The sequence below is a fragment of the Ranitomeya variabilis genome, chromosome 4, assembly GCF_051348905.1.
Source record: "Ranitomeya variabilis isolate aRanVar5 chromosome 4, aRanVar5.hap1, whole genome shotgun sequence".
NCBI classification, from domain to species: Eukaryota; Metazoa; Chordata; class Amphibia; order Anura; family Dendrobatidae; genus Ranitomeya; species Ranitomeya variabilis.
This window is the reverse complement of record NC_135235.1, coordinates 463,070,165-463,084,883: the sequence shown is the minus strand read 5'-3', so window position 1 is coordinate 463,084,883 and position 14,719 is coordinate 463,070,165. Positions and strand designations below refer to the sequence as shown.

Sequence of the window (14,719 nt, the reverse complement as noted above, 5' to 3'; positions counted from 1 at the left end):
CTAGTTTTGTATTTTCCCAAGGGTAACAGGAGAAATTGGACCTCAAAAGTTGTTCTCCAATGTGTTCCGAGTACGCTGATACCCCATATGTTGGGGTAAACCCCTGTTTGGGCTCACGGGAGAGCTTGGAAGGGAAGGAGCACTGTTTTACTTTTTCAACTCAGAATTGGCTGGAATTGAAACCGGACGCCATGTCGCGTTTGGAGAGCCCCTGATGTGCCTAAACAGTGGAACCCCCCCCAATTATAACTGAAACCCTAATCCAAACACACCCCTAACCCTAATCCCAAACGGTAACCCTAACCACACCTCTAACCCAGACACACCCCTAACCCTAATCCCAACCCTATTCCCAACCGTAAATGTAATCCAAACCCTAACCCTAACTTTAGCCCCAACCCTAACCCTAACTTTAGCCCCAACCCTAAATGTAGCCTTAACCCTAGCCCCAACCCTAACCCTAGCCCTAACCCTAGCCCTAACCCTAGCCCTAACCCTAATGGGAAAATGGAAATAAATACATTTTTTAAATTTTTTTAATTTTTCCCTAACTAAGCGGGTGATGAAGGGGGGTTTGATTTACTTTTATAGCGGGTTTTTTAGCGGATTTTTATGATTGGCAGCCGTCACACACTGAAAGACGCTTTTTATTGCAAAAAATATTTTTTGCGTAACCACATTTTGAGAGCTATAATTTTTCCATATTTGAGTCCACAGAGTCATGTGAGGTCTTGTTTTTTGCGGGACGAGTTGACGTTTTTATTGGTAACATGTTCGGGCACGGGAGATTTTTTGATCGCTTTTTATTCCGATTTTTGTGAGGCAGAATGACCAAAAACCAGCTGTTCATTAATTTCTTTTGGGGGAGGCGTTTATACCGTTCCGCGTTTGGTAAAATTGATAAGGCAGTTTTATTCTTCGGGTCAGTACGATTACAGCGATACCTCATTTATATCATTTTTTTATGTTTTGGCGCTTTTATACGATAAAAGCTATTTTATAGAAAAAATAATTATTTTGGCATCGCTTTATTCTGAGGACTATAACTTTTATATTTTTTCGCTGATGATGATGTATGGCGGCTCGTTTTTTGCGGGACAAGATGACGTTTTCAGCGGTACCATGGTTATTTATATCTGTTTTTTTTATCGCGTTTTATTCCACTTTTTGTTTGGCGGTATGAGAATAAAGCGTTGTTTTTTGCCTCGTGTTTTTTTTTTTTTTTACGGTGTTCACTGAAGGGGTTAACTAGTGATATAGTTTTATAGGTGGGGTCGTTACGGACGCGGCGATACTAAATATGTGTACTTTTATTGTTTGATTTTTTTTATTATTTAGATAAAGAATTGTATTTATGGGAATAATTTTTTTTTTTTATTTACACATGTGGACATTTTTTTTTTACTTTTTAACTTTGTCCCAGGGGGGCATCACAGATCGGTGATCTGACAGTTTGCACAGCACTCTGTCAGATCACCGATCTGATTTAGAGCACTGCAGGCTTACCAGCACCTGCACTGAGCAGGCACTCGGTAAGCCACCTCCCTCCCTGCAGGACCTGGATGCCGCGGCCATCTTGGATCCGGGACCTGCAGCGAGGAAGGAGGTAGGAGACCCTCGGAGCAACGCAATCACATCGCGTTGCTGCGGGGGTCTCAGGGAAGCACGCAGGGAGCCCCCTCCCTGCGCGATGCTTCCCTGTACCGCCGGCACACCGCGATCATGTTTGATCGCAGTGTGCCGGGGGTTAATGTGCCGGGGGCGGTCCGTGACCGCTCCTGGCACATAGCGCCGGATGTCAGCTGCAATAGGCAGCTGACACCCGGCCGCGATCGGCCGCGCTCCCCCCGTGAGCGCGGCCGATCGCGCTGGACGTACTATTCCATCCTTGGGAAGTAGGGCCCACCCCACATGGACGGAATAGTACGTGCAATGACAGAAAGGGGTTAGTCAGAGATCAGTTTATCAGGGGTTAATCTGATTGGTGGCTCAGCTACAGCTTAAATGAGTTTGTGTTGTTTGATTGGTTCTTGTTATCTCTCCTCATGAACAGGACTGATATGATTGGGCCAGAGAAAGGGCACCAAAATGTAAACAATAAAAGTGCACCATGACTTTACGGACACACTGTATAATGGAAGAAGCAGAAAATGTTCTCACAAAGCAAAACGGTAGATGAGGCGGCGAATCAGTGAAAAGTCAATATTATGGGGGCCTTCAACTACCTTGATATAAATTGAGGAGCAGAAACCTGCAGGTCCAGCAAAGAACAGGTTTTTGATAATAATGAAAGAAAATTTCCCAACTGGTAAAGGACCTAACAAGATGCGTGGGCACTTGTAAACCTAACTTTAACCAATAGGCCGGACAGAATAACACAAATACATGCTAGGGATCACTTGGGTATTACTAATCACAAAATATGCAAATTGCCTCTTCTGAGAAAAAGAGGACTTAACTCTATAGCGCCACCTACTAAGTTTTCATGTATTCTTTAATAAGATGTTTAGTACAGGGGCTACAAGGACACTAAACTTCAGGAAGACAAATTTCCAACGGCTAAGAGATGATCTAGTGCTATAACCTTGGAGAAAAAATACACAAAAACAAAAGGGAGACACTCATAAGCATCCTGAACACAACATGTGCAAAATATTTACTCTATTGGAATAAACAAGAGAAAAATAGGAGGAAATCACCATGGCTAAATAGAGCAGTAAGGTCAGGTTCATACTGCGTTAAAGCAGCCCGTTAAACGCATAGCATTGATGGGCTGCGTTAACGCTATAGCATATATGCCATCGCGTTATGCTATACCGCTAGCGCAGATGATTCATCTGTGCTAGCGGTGACGGAGCCTTAGACGCTGCAGCCCGCGTCCGAGGATCTGTCACTGAATGATGGCACATTGCTAGCGCATGCCGATTATAGCATGCGTTGGCGATGCGCCTGATAATAGGGGTTAATGGCAGCGTTAACAGACTGCGTTACACCGCATTATGCCACGGTGTAACGCAGTCCATCTAACGGACTGCAATAATGCAGTGTGACCCCAGTCTTAGGGAAGCAATAAATGACAAAGAAAGCATTTAGAGAATTAAAGAAAGAGGGTAGTGACGAGGTATTAAATAATCATAGACAAAGAATTGTGTAAAAGGTAAAATCAAGGCAGAAAAGAGTGAGACAGAAAGGCTCATTGCCATAGAAGGTAAAAATAATCCAAAATTATTCTTCAACTACACAAACAGTAAGAAACTCAAAAATTAGCGTGGCCCCCTCAAAAATAGTCTGGGTAAAACGCCTTTTTGTCTGCAGTATTTATACAAGAAAATGCCCTGACAGACGACATGATAAGGGACTCTAGAACACTAAACGTCACCTGCTTAACCCAGATTGCCCTAATCACATGGCAGTGACGTCATCGCAGGTCCTACAGCTATTTGCTGTGCAGCAGATCCATCCTGGTGTTCTGTGGATGTCTTTTGTTCTCTGGTATCAGCCATTACATCAGACGGCCAGAGCTTACTGCGTCTGCGCAGGACACCAGTACACAGCGCAGGCGCCGGATTTGAAACCATAACAGTGCTGAGGGGGCGGCGCCGAAAGCGCAGGAAGATGTGAGTGACGGCAGAGGAGCTGGCCAAGCTGGGGAGTGAGGACCCGCCTACCTGGCTAGAGACAGGAATTGTGGCTAAGTATAAAAACGCTTTATTTGGGGTATACTTGAACCTAAAACTAAAAGAGCCACCTTGTTAGAATGCAGCATTACTGCTGCACAAGGTGGCTCTTTTAGTTTATAACGGCTGGAGGGGGGTGACAGTGGCCCTTTAATAGTGGACACGCTGTTAGCCGAAGCAACAGGCGTCCTGCATCTGCCTGGCGTTCGTGTGTGCTCGCTACTTAAGGCAATGAATGTTCACTGCTCTCCACTCCCATAGGCGTAGAATGCATTGAATATTCATTCCCTTTAGTAGCGGGCACAAGTGAACGCCTGGCATCTGCAGGAAGACGGTGACTGTGGCTAACACTGTGCCCGCTATTAAAGAGCAATGAATATCCACTGCTCTCCACGCACAAAGACTCAGCATGAGGAGCAGTGAGTATTTTTGCAGCTGTCCTCAGCTTGTAAGCAGGGCATTGCAATAAATAAGAGCCACTAAGCTCGAAACGCATCTGCTTACGGATCCCTGGGGAAGCTGGTGACACTTATGCTGTATGATATGATGCTGGATTTTAAATTATTGCTTCAATAAATTACGGATTTTAAATCCGGATTTTAAATTTTAATTTTTCGACACATAAAAGGTTGGTACTTAAAATTAGTGCAATGGGATTAGGCGAAAACATGAGTTAACAACTGGCTCAGTGATAGGAAACCAAGGGTCATTAATGGAACACCCTCAGATTGGTCCACAGTTAAAGAGGTTGTCCACTGCTTTTACAATGATTACCTGATTCAATATCTGATTCGCTGGAGTCTGACACCCAGCACCCCGCCTATCAGCTGTCATTGATGTTGGCGATGGCTGCCGCCGGCAGGAAGTACTCACTTGCCGAGCCGCTATCTACTTGTAGTCGCCGCCGGATACTACACATCCACCTTCTATTGATTAGAATAGAAGGCGGATGACGCAGTACCAGGCCCTGGCCAATACAAGTAGATGGAGCTCAGCAAGTGACTACATCCTGCCAGCGACAGCCGACACCGATAGCAGCTGTTAAGCAGAGGTGCCAGGTGTTGGACCCCGGCCAATCAGACATTGATGAACTATCCAAAGGATAGAATCTATAATTTAACGCTGGGAGCGTCACTCTGTCCGAAGCCTTTATAGACTGCACAAGCGCCGGCGCAGTCTGGACCCCACAGAGTGACGCTCCCAGGAGATCGCGGTATGCGTAAGCACTGAACGCACACCGCGATCTCCAACGGAGAAGCAGGGACGTGCTAGGAGGGTGAGTATATGCTATATTCACCTGTCCCCCATTCCACCGATGCGCGCTGCTCCGTTCTCCACATCCTCTGCCTGTGACGTTCAGTTCAGAGGGTGCGATGATGCGCTTAATGCGGCACGCAGCAGTGGATCAGGGCCAGGTGACTATAGCAAGTGTCGGGGGCCTGAGCCAGCGGCGACTCCGGCACCTGACCCCCACAGCGCGCCGGTGTCCCCGCCTGCTCAGGCCCCCCAGCACTCGGCGCCCAGCGATGATAGGTGAGTATGTTATTTATTTATTTTTTTATTGCATCAGCATACAGAGCATATAATCCTATGGAGCATCTTATGGGGGCCATCAACCATAATGGATCAGCATACAGGGCATATAGTACTATGGAGCATCTTATGGGGGCCATCAACCATAATGGAGCAGCATACAGGGCATATAATCCTATGGAGCATCTTATGGGGGCCATCAACCATAATGGAGCAGCATACAGGGCATATAGTACTATGGAGCATCTTATGGGGGCCATCAACCATAATGGAGCAGCATATGAGGCATATAATACTATGGAGCATCTTATGGGGGCCATCAACCATAATGGAGCAGCATATGAGGCATATACTATGGAGCATCTTATGGGGGCCATCTACCATAATTGAGCAGCATATGAGGCATATACTATGGAGCATCTTATGGGGGCCATCAACCATAATGGAGCAGCATATGAGGCATATACTATGGAGCATCTTATGGGGGCCATCAACCTTTATGGAGCAGCGTATGGGGCATATGGATGGGAGCAGCAAATTACAGAACAGTGGCGCAGGATGGGAGCAGCAAATTACAGAACGGTGGCGCAGGATGGGAGCAGCACATGACAGAACTGTGGCGCAGGATGGAAGCAGCACATGACAGAACGGGGGCGCAGGATGGGTGCAGCACATGTCAGAATGGGGGCGCAGGATGGGAGCAGCACATGACAGAATGGGGCCGCAGGATGGTAGCCGCACATGACAGAACTGGGGCGTAGGATGGGAGCAGTACATGACAGAATGGGGGCTCAAGATGGGAGCAGCGCATGACAGCATGGGGGCCCAGGATGGGAGCAGCACATGACAGAATGGGACGGGCTCAAGATGGGAGCAGCGCATGACAGCATGGGGGCCCAGGATGGGAGCAGCACATGACAGAATGGGGGCGCAGGATGGCAGCAGCACATGACAACGGGGGCGCAGGATGGGAGCAGCACATGACAACGGGGGCGCAGGATGGGAGCAGCACATGACAGAACGGGGGAGCAGGATGGCAGCAGCACATGACAGAACGGGGGAGCAGGATGGCAGCAGCACATGACAGGATGGGAGAGCAGGATGGCAGCAGCACATGACAGGATGGGAGCAGCACATGACAGGATGGGGGCACAAGATAGGAGCAGCACATGGCAGGATAAGGGCGCAGGATGGGAGCAGCACGTGACAGGATGGGGGCGCAGGATGAGAGCAGCACATGAAACGATGGGGCGCAGGATAGGAGCAGCACATAACCAAAATGGAGGCGTAGGATGGGAGCAGCACATGACAGCATGTGGGTGCAGGATGCAAGCACTAAATGACAGGATGAGGGCGCAGGATGGGAGCACCACATGACAGCATGGGGGCACAGGATGGGAGCACATGACAGAATGAGGGCTCAGGAAGAGAGTAGCACATGACAGGATGGGGGCGCATGATGGTAGCAGCACATGACAGGATTGGGATGGAGTATGGGAGCACCACATGACAGGATTGGGGTACAGGATGGGAGCACGTGACAGGATGAGTGCTCAGGAAGACAGTAGCACATCACAAGATGGAGGCACACAAAACAGGATGGGGGCTGCACATGACAGGATGGGGGCGCAAGATGGTAGCAGCACATGACAAGATTAGGGCGCAGGATGGAAGCAACACATACCAGGATGGAGACCATATACCAATATAAATGCTCGCCACCCGGGCGTAGAAAGGGTACAATAGCTAATATCAATGTAAAAGAAGTGGACAACCTCTTTAACAGTGGGGTACCACAGGGCTCAGTAATTTGTCCTCTTTTTCACATATTTATCAATGACCTTGTAGAGGCCATACAGAATAGAATTTCAATATTTACTAAAATAATGTTAAACTCTGCAGGGTAACACAGGGTGGCGCTCATAGCAATCCAGCATCAACAACCATAGAGGTCTCAAGGAGACCTCTGGTTGATATGCCGACTGTCGCTGACTCCCGATCACGTGACGGGGGCCAGCGATGAACGCATTTCCTGCCGATGGCCGGAAGCGCTAGTTAAATGCCGCTGTCAGCGTTTGACAGTGGCATTTAACTAGTTAATAGCAGCAGGTGAATCGCGATTCCACCCACCGCTACTACGGGCACATGTCAGCTGTACAAAACAGCTGACATGTCCCGGCTTTGATGCTGGCTCACCGCCGGAGCCTGCATCAAAGCAGGGGATCTGACTTCGGACGAGCTATCCCGTCCAAGGTCAGAAAGGGGTTAAATGGTTGTTTTACAAACACAAGTTAATTTTAAAGAGAACCTGTCAGCAGGATTGTGCACAGTAACCTATAGACAGTGTCAGGTAGGTGTCGTTATACTGATTAAAATGATACCTTGGTTGATTAAATCCATCTTGTGGTTGCTGTTTCATCTCTATTTTCAGTTTTGAGTTAATGATCTGCTTTTTTCCAAGACATATAGAATATTCATTATGTAAACTAGGGGGCAGGTCAATGAGGGATCCAGTGACCCGTCAGAAGCCATACACATGAATACCTAATCAGAGCACCATATGAAGGCTTCCCCACAGATCGCCCCAGAGCACGAGCATATCATTAACTCAAAACTGAAAGATTACACAACAACCACAAGACAGATTTCATCAACCAAGGTATTATTTTAATCAGTATAATGGCGCCAATCTGACACTGTGTGTAGGTTACTGTGCACAATCTGGCTGACAGGTTCCCTTTAAACAATAGATCTTGGAATATAATTTCCACAATTGGATGTGTATAAATAAAATATGCCTGTGCTGAGATAATCTTATAAATGTGCCATGCTGTGTACTGTGTAATGGCTGTGTCTGACCGTACAGGAACATGGTCTGATCATACCACAGCTCCTGGGCAGGGGAGGAAGCAAAAGAGAGTATACACACATTACAGCATGAGATCACAGCTGATTCTTTCTGTGAAGTAAAACACTGTTTAAAAACAGGCAGGGAAATGTTTTACCTCACAGAAAGAATCATCTGAAATCCCATGCTGTAATGTCTATTATTCCAAGATCTAGTTATGTAAATAAACTTTTGCTCATGGGAAAATCCCTTTAATGATTCATTACAACCCTATAAACTTTCATTTTCCCTATACATTATTTCCTAAAAATGTAACTCACTCTGTGGCTTTTATCAGATTTGCAAATTGCTTTTCTTCCAAAGATACCCCTGGGACAGCTGGCGAACATGGCACAGTTGGCGTGGTTACAGGAGTAGTCTCCACCTATAGAGAAGTAAGAGATAAAAGTCAATCTCAATGAAACCTAAAAGGAAGCTTCTTTCACACCACACAACATAAGTAGGAATTACTAACTTTGAGCTTTTTTGGGAGATCGGTAACTGCCAGATCCTCTGAAAATCTCCTCTTTGTGGGTTTTGTATCCTTGGGTGTTGTGGGCATTCCTCCTCCTGCAGGCACCGGCGCTGCATTAAGGCCAAGCGGATCCGACTGTCAGAAAAGACAAAACATTGTGTTGGAAGAAGACTCTTCAGTCACGCAGGTGTAAAATTCAATACATACATCTCCTTGAAGGAAGGCTGCTTTTTTAAGGACGCTATTCCAGTGGCTCCTGATACTTCTTGAATATTAAATAAAAAATACTAAGAGGTTTTAAACACCAGCAATGAAAAAAACTAAACTACAAAAACAATCCATTCGTGAAATACTAAGCCTTACATAGCAGACGCTCAGTAGTATAGATAACACATACAGGCTTGCCCAAAAGACACTCCCAGCTATAAAAGCTTTATAATCTGTTCTTACAAGCTGACAATGCATTGTGTTCAACTCACCTGTGCTTCAACTGAAACTTGCTACAATATAAGTATATGTATCATTAATTCACAAAAACACTAAGGCCATGTCCAGACAATTTTAAAAACTTTAGAGAAGGATTTTGCTGCAAATATTCGGCTCCATGGGGTTGTCCACTATAGGATGAATTCAAAATTCGTTTAAGACACCCAAATTGGGTTGTTTTGGCAGCGTGCACAACATGAATGGCGCTCATCCTTTTGGAACTTTTGAGTTAATAATTGTCCTCTTTTAAGGATCCTCATCTCTTAGCCAGTTATGATCCAATGTAAGAAACCTCTCTCGTTCTGAAGGACCTGGCCTGCATTACACGGACAAACCAGTGATTTGCATCAGCACTATGTAATTTACACAGTGGTAGCGCTAAATGTTTACTATCACATTTCCCCACCACAGAAAACAGCCGATTGCAGAGGCTCTGTACAGGAGCGGGCTGTCATGGTCAGCTTATTGTTAAGGAAACGTCTAAAGGCCCCGTCTCACTTAGCGACGCTAAAGCGATCCCGACAACGATACGACCTGTCAGGGATCGTTGCTGCGTCGCTATGTGGTCGCTGGTGAGATGTCAAACAGTGAGATCTTACTAACGATCGCAGCTGCGATCTCACTGTTTGACATCTCACCAGCGACCTGTAGCGACCTGTACAACGATCTCACATGGGAGCTATTATGACGATTCAGTGTCTGAGTCGTCAACGAGGTCGTTGGTAAGGTGTCAAACACAGCGATGTGTGCTACCCAGCGGGACCTCAACGATCAAAAAAAGGTCCAGGCCATTCCGACACGACCAGCGATCTCACAGCAGGGGCCTGGTCGCTGCTACGTGTCACACATAGCGAGATCGCTACTGAGGTCGCTGTTGCGTCACGAAACTTGTGACTCAGCAGCGATCTCGCTAGCGATCTCGCTTAGTGAGACGGGGGCTTAACTCAGATGGATTGTCCCTAGAGAAGAATTCCTTTTTTTTAAATAGAGAAAAGGTAAAGAAATTGAACCAGCAGTGACTTATCATAACTTGTCTGAAAACTGGAAGATGATAGGTTAATAACCAGCACCAAATTGTGATTATTCGTGATAAAATTATTTTATTGTGGTATAGAAGTCCCAAAGATTCTGCAACCACAGAGTGGCCCTAATGGTAGAGAATTTTCGGTTCCATGAAGCAAACTCTATTGCGTTATATTTATTTCCACTTCTATTTCTAGCTCTAACTTGTGGCAGGACCTCTATGGCAATCTGTATAGATGCTTATTGGACACATAAGAAATCTTCTTATAGAGACAATCTTATCGATTCGCTGAAATCTATGTGGCATGTACATGCCCATACAGGGTAAGCTGAGTCAGTATCTAATATGGGTGAGGGGCTGCTGACAGGGCCACTTTAAAGATATTTAAAGAACATTCTTGCAGTTCAGTTTATCTCATGTGTTTAATAGTTTAGTTTTCTGCATCAATACCATAATCAGCTGGGATACTGGGTTTACAAAATGCTGTTTTCGGGGTTGTAGTGTGCCTTGCTGCAATGTGGGTACATTTTAGCATCTGTATTACATGCACATTTCCCACCTGGCCACAGGCTTTTTAACTCCTATCTTTATATGGATCTATATTTTGAAGCTGTTATACTTCATCCTAGATGGCCATAATATGGAAGCTAACTGTAAGCTTCATGTTCAGGTGAAGCACACTCATCGCTATTCCACTGGAGAGTTTGTAGTTTTATTCGAGCATGCTGTTTACACCATATTAATTCCTTGAACATGGTTTGTACCAGGGCTGTGGAGTCGGAGTTGGTATAAAATGGACTGACTCCTAAAATATATAATAAACTGGGTACAGTAGTTCAATGCAGTATGTGGGGAATATTTTTTTCATAAGAATTTGGGAAAGTTATGAAATGTCCTATAAATGTCTGTCCTAGACTTTTAGCTGAGATGATAAGTAGTGAGGCTCCTCCTCTACAGATAAGGGGGAAAAATAAACACACAGGGAAGGAAAGCCTACATTCATCTCAGAATTTCTGGAGTCAACAGGAAAGCAGGATTAAAGTAACTTGAGACACAAACACTACTGAGAACATGATAAAAATAGTGGGGGCCTAAAAGGCCCCCAATTCGTACAGATGTAGTTTTCACCAAACAAGCATTGTTACACCATAATGCCTATGAAAAAAATTATATGAACAACTGGATATTATCAACAACGACATACTTGAGGAATACCTGGAGTTTCAAAATTCTAACTAAAGTAATTTTGCAGATAATAGCAAAAATGTAAGCATGGGGGCCTAAAAGGCCCCCAATATGCGTTCTAGGGTTAAGGACCTTCCACCTACCTCTAACTTTGTCATTTGTGCCAATGTGCACCATGACCGCTGGGTCCTCACCAGCCCCTCCCAGTAATCTGTCCACCCGATCAGCGATGTGTCGGACTCGAGCGCCAGGTAGGCAGCACACCGTCCGACGATCCCTGTCTTTGTGACAGATTGCCCTATCTGTTCCCCTAATAATTGAGTCCCCCACTACCAGCACCAGTCTGGCCTGTACTGCTCTCCTATTTCCCTCCTTACTGTAGCAGTCACTCCTCCGGCTTTCAGAGGACATGCCTGGCTGCAGCAGTGCTACCCCTGTACTGGCACCCCCCTCATCTGCCAACTTAGCAAACTTATTGGGGTGTGCCAGATCAGGACTAGCCTCCCTGGCACTCTTCCCTCTACCCCGCTTTCTGAATGTCACCCAGCTAGCTACTTCACTGTCCTGCAGCTCCATCCTACCATTCCCCCCCTCATCTATCCCATTGAACGTCTGCTCAGTGAGCAGAAGACTCCTCTCCATATTGTCTATGGATCTCAGTGTTGCCAGCTGCACATTTAGATCCAGAATCTGGGCTTCCAAATGCTCAACGTGCTCACATCTCACACAGCAGTATGCACCCTCGACCGGCTGATCAAGGACTGCATACATTTAAAAAAAAAAAAAAAGCTCATGTTTGGAGAAATTAGCTGCTCTGATGACTTATATACACTATACCAGTGTTCCCCAACTCCGGGTCCTCAAGAGCCACCAACAGGTCATGTTTTCAGGATTTCCTTTGTATTGCAAAGGTGATAATTGCATCACCTGGACAGGAAAGAATTCAATCACCTGTGGAATACTAAGGAAATCCTGAAAACATGACTTGTTGGTGGCTCTTGAGGACCGAAGTTGGGGAACACTGCACTATACATAAAATATAAGGGGAAAAAATGTTTTCTAACATCTCAAATTCGGAAATACAGTAACAGGATCGATGAGGACATATATTTGTGTGTGTTCTGGAATGTGATTCAGCACAGATATTACTACAGAAGAACAGCAAAATGATTCTTTACAATTAGATGATCTTTTTGAAGCTGCTTCACACCTCTTTCCTATTCATCACATGCACTGTGTTGTGCACATGCTGCAGCTGGCAGTAAAGCTGGAGTCACACTAAACGACTTACCAACGATCACGACCAGCGATACGACCTGGCCGTGATCATTGGTACGTCGTTGTGTGGTCGCTGGGGAGCTGTCACACAGACAGCTCTCTCCAGCGACCAACGATCAGGGGAACGACTTCGGCATTGTTGAAACTGTCTTCAACGATGCCAAAGTCACCCTGCAGCACCCGGGTAACCAGGGTAAACATCGGGTTACTAAGTGCAGGGCCGCGCTTAGTAACCCGATATTTACCCTGGTTACCATTGTAAAAGTAAAAAAAAAAAAACACTACATACTCACATTCTGATGTCTATCACGTCCCCCGCCGGCGTCCACAGGGTTAAAACTGCTTTCGGCAAGAGCGCTGCTAATGCACGCGCTGCTGCCGAGAGCTTCCCTGCACTGAATGTGTCAGCGCCGGCAGTAACAGCGGTGACTTCACCGCTGACACAGTCAGTGCAGGGAAGCTCTCGGCAGCAGCGCTTGCATTAGCAGCGCTCCTGCCGAAAGCAGTTTTAACCCTGTGGACGTCGGGGGACGTGACAGACATCAGAATGTGAGTATGTACTGTTTTTTTTTTTAACTTTTACAATGGTAACCAGGGTAAATAGTTACAATTGAACACATCGCTGGATCGGCGTCACTCACGCCGATCCAGCGATGACAGCGGGTGATCAGCGACCAAAAAATGGTCCTGATCATTCCCCAATGACCAACGATCTCCCAGCAGGGGCCTGATCGTTGGTCGCTGTCACACATAACGAGATCGTTAGCGGGATCGTTGCTACGTCACCAAAAGCGTGACGTTGCAACGATATCGTTATGTGTGACTCAGCCTTAAGAGATACTCTGCAAGAGGGACATGCTGGAACTCTTGATTAGCAAAGTGAGGAAATTGGCTATTGCTGCCAGAACCCCTAAAATTGATTCCATTTTGAAGAGACGTGCTGGAAAAAGGGCAATTGTGGATCATGCCACTCAGTGGGGCAGCACCTATTTAATGATTGAGCGATTGCTTGAGCTGAAGCCCTTCCTCGTAGATAGGGCCAACCCTCAGGTAAAACTACATGAAGGTCAATGGACACAGGTGGCTGAATTGAAGGAATTGCTTCATCACCCATTTACAGTGACTAAAAAGTTGCAAGCTGAGGATTTAACTCCTGGCATTTTTATAAAGGAGTGGAAGAACTTGTTGTTTTGCCTGTCCCAAAGAGGAGGTTTAATCACACACTGCTATTAGAAAATAAAATTCTTCTGGCAGCTGTTTATGTGGACCCGAGTCATCGTATATTGCTGGATGATCAACAGCTTACTAAAGGAAAATAAGATTTGATTGAGGTAGCAGTTAGGCTGAGTGGGCTACAGGACGGCCAAGAGCAAGAGGACTTGGGTCCTGACAGTGCTGCTGCTGTGGTTCCTTCATCCTCATCAGATGAGGATTTTAATTTTGACAAGTATTTTATCGACATGAGATATGTACTCCTTAAGGGTCACTCTAACATTTTGGTTAAAACACATTGCACATTGTATATGTACCGCCTACCCCTATTAACTTGTAAACTAGTCAGACTGAGTTGGGTGGGAAATGGCTAATAATCTTGAAGGAAGGGGGGCTAAAGGCTAATCCTATAATGTCGACAGACTATATATGAAAGGTTCCCTTTAAACAACAGATCTTAGAATAATAAGTTCCATAACTGGATGTGTTAAAATGTTCCTGTGCTGAGATAATCGTATAAATGTGCCCCTGCTGTGTACTGTGTATTGGCTGTGTATGAACGTACAGGAACATGGTCTGATCATATCACAGCTCCTGAGCAAGGGAAGGAAGCAAAATAGTGTACACAGACATTACAGCAGGGGGATCACATAGGTTTCTTTGTGTGAAGTAAAACATTTCCCTACCTGTTTTTAAGCAGCGTTTTACCTCACAGAAATAATCAGCTGTGATCCCCTGCTGTCCTGTCTATATACTCTCCTTTGCTTCCTCCCCTATGATCTTCGCACAGGGACTTTTTTTGTAACATCTAATTGTGGAACTTATTATTTCAAGATCTATTAATTAAAATGTATTTTGCTCGTGGGAAAACCCCTTTAACCAAAAGGTATTTCTATAATCATATAATATTTACAATATAAAATAAGACAGTTTAAAAAGAAATGAGAACATCCATGATTTGT

General features: G+C 45.5%; 1 protein-coding gene across 2 annotated transcripts in view; it reads right to left on the bottom strand.

Moving 5' to 3' along the window:
* The window catches only part of PCIF1 (phosphorylated CTD interacting factor 1), a 128,862-nt gene that overhangs the window by 85,480 nt on the left and 28,663 nt on the right, over positions 1-14,719 (bottom strand). For both annotated transcript variants that reach the window (XM_077251689.1, XM_077251690.1), the window contains exons 4-5: positions 8,573-8,707; positions 8,379-8,482 (exon numbers count right to left, since the gene is read on the bottom strand). In XM_077251689.1, coding sequence (XP_077107804.1) covers positions 8,379-8,482; positions 8,573-8,707 — 239 coding nt within the window. The remainder of the gene's footprint in view (positions 1-8,378; positions 8,483-8,572; positions 8,708-14,719) is intronic.